At 38.9% G+C, this 2424-nt stretch overlaps 1 protein-coding gene across 1 annotated transcript in view; it reads right to left on the reverse strand.

The window, feature by feature from the left end:
* Positions 1-1640, reverse strand: part of LOC134002128 (uncharacterized) — an 18214-nt gene extending 16574 nt beyond the window's left edge. The window contains 1 exon segment of the mRNA XM_062441410.1: positions 1307-1640. Coding sequence (XP_062297394.1) covers positions 1307-1640 — 334 coding nt within the window.
* Between the last annotated feature and the right edge of the window lie 784 nt (positions 1641-2424).

Here is a 2424-nt window from a genome sequence, read left to right on the forward strand (position 1 = left end):
GAGCAGTGGAGAAAACAACAGGGCTGAAAAAAAAAGGTCTTTATTTAAACTAAAGCACACAAAAAAAACAGGTTAGACTAAATAAGGATGAGAATTAAACAGATGCAAACCAAAACAGAGGATCGAACGGCGACTGAACCCAAAAACCAAAACCTATATAGACACAAGGGTTGATTACAAATAGGACACAGGTGAGTGAAACAGGGACACAGGTTAAAAACACATGAGTTAATCAACTAAGGCAGGAAAACACAGGAAGTAAAAACAACCACACACACAGTTGACGAGAAGACGACAATACTGAATCCCTTAATTTTTTTATTACTGCCAGACAGCTAAATTTTAGATTTCACCTACAGTTGAAACCAGAAGTTTACATACACTGTATAAAAAGACACATAACCTTTTTTTTCTCACTGTCTGACTTTATATCAGACGAAACTTTTCCTGTTTATGGTCAGTTAGGATACCAAAATTATTTATATTTGCTAAATGCCAGAATAATAAGAAAGATAATTTTTTAGACAAATTTTTATTACTTTCTTCAAAGTCAGAAGTTTACATACATTTCATTAGTATTTGTTAGCATTGCCTTTAAACTGTATGACTTGGGTCAAACGTTTTGGGTATCCTTACACAAGCTTCTCACAATAGTTTGCTGGAATTTTGGCCCATTCCTCCTGACAGAACTGGTGTAACTGAGTCAGGTTTGTAGGCCGCCTTGCTTGCATACGCCTTTTCAGCTCTGCCCACAAATTTTCTATAGGATTGAGATCAGGGCTTTGTGATGGCCACTCCAAAACATTTACTCTGTTGTCCTTAAGCCACTTTGTAACTAATTTGGCGGTATGCTTAGGGTCATTGTCCATTTGGAAGACCCATTTGCACCCAAGCTTTAACTTCCTGGCTGATGTCTTGAGATGTTGCTTCAATATTTCTACATAATGTTCTTTCCTCATGATGCCATCTATTTTGTGAAGTGCACCAGTCCCTCCTGCAGCAAAAAAAACCCACAACATGATGCTGCCACCCCTGTACTTCACAGTTGGGATGGTGTTCTCAGGCTTGCAAGCTTCCCCCTTTTTCCTCCAAATGTAACGATGGTCATTATGGCCAAACAGTTCAATGTTAGTTTCATCAGACCACAGGACATGTCTCCAAATGTCTTTGTCCCTGTGTGCATATGCTAACTGTAATCTGGCTTTTTTATGTCGCTTTTGGAGTAATGGCTTCTTCCTCGCTGAGTGGCCTTTCAGCCCATGTCGGTACAGGACTCGTTTCACTGTGGATGATGACACTCTCTTACCAGCTTCAGCCAGCATCTTCACAAGGTCTTTTGCTTTTGTTCTGGGGTTGATACGCACATTTCGCGCCAAAGCACGTTCGTCTCTGGGACACAGAACCCGTCCCCTTCCTGAGCGGTATGATGGCTGGACATTCCCATGGTGTTTATACTTGCGTATAGTTGTTTGAACAGATGAATGTGGCACCTTCAGGCATCTGGAAATTGTACCCAAGGATGAACCAGACTTGTGGAAGACCACAATTCTCTTCCTGATATCTTGGCTGATTTCTTTTGATTTCCCCAGGATGTCACACGGACAGGAAGCATTGTGTTTGAGGTGTGCCTTAAAATACATCCACAGTTGTGCCTCTAATTAACTCAAATGTTGTCAATTAACCTATCAGAACCTTCCAAACCCATCACATCATCATCTGGGCTTTCCCAAATTGTTTAAAGGCATAGTAATCTTAGTGTATGTAAACTTCTGACTTTGAAGAAAGTAATAAAAAATTGACTAAAAAATTATCCCTCTCATTATTCTGGCATTTAGCAAATATAAATAATTTTTGTAATACTAACTGACCTAAAACAGGAAAAGTTTCGTCTGATATAAAGTCAAACAGTGAGAAAAAAAAAGGTTATATGTCTTTTTATACAGTGTATGTAAACTTCTGGTTTCAACTGTATATGTCGACTCTTAGTTTGTGAAGTAAGGAGCTGCTGTATTAGCTTATTTTAATAGTTAACCTTATAGATAGTAGGCTTTTCTTTTCTTTTTGATTATGTAAGCCCTAATTTATTTATTTATTATTATTGGTATTTTACTTTATTCACTGTCACTTTATTATGCTGCTGGGACCTGAGTGCAAATGTCGTTCTGTTAATGTGAAAGCATGAACCTTGAACCTTGAACCTTGAACCTTGAACCCTGTTTCCACCTGTTAACACACACAAGCAGACAGCGTTAAAATACGAGTGTAAGCCACCTCAAATACGCATTATGAACCGATCACTCAAACCACCTGGGATGCATGTGACCACATATCTTTTGTGGTGTAAATGCTAATGTGTCCTGATGCGTCTCTGACAAGGACATTACAGGAATATACTGTATGTGCGTCAGTGCAGGAACGTGGTGG

The sequence above is a fragment of the Scomber scombrus genome, chromosome 20 (assembly GCF_963691925.1).
Source record: "Scomber scombrus chromosome 20, fScoSco1.1, whole genome shotgun sequence".
Classification (NCBI taxonomy): domain Eukaryota; kingdom Metazoa; phylum Chordata; class Actinopteri; order Scombriformes; family Scombridae; genus Scomber; species Scomber scombrus.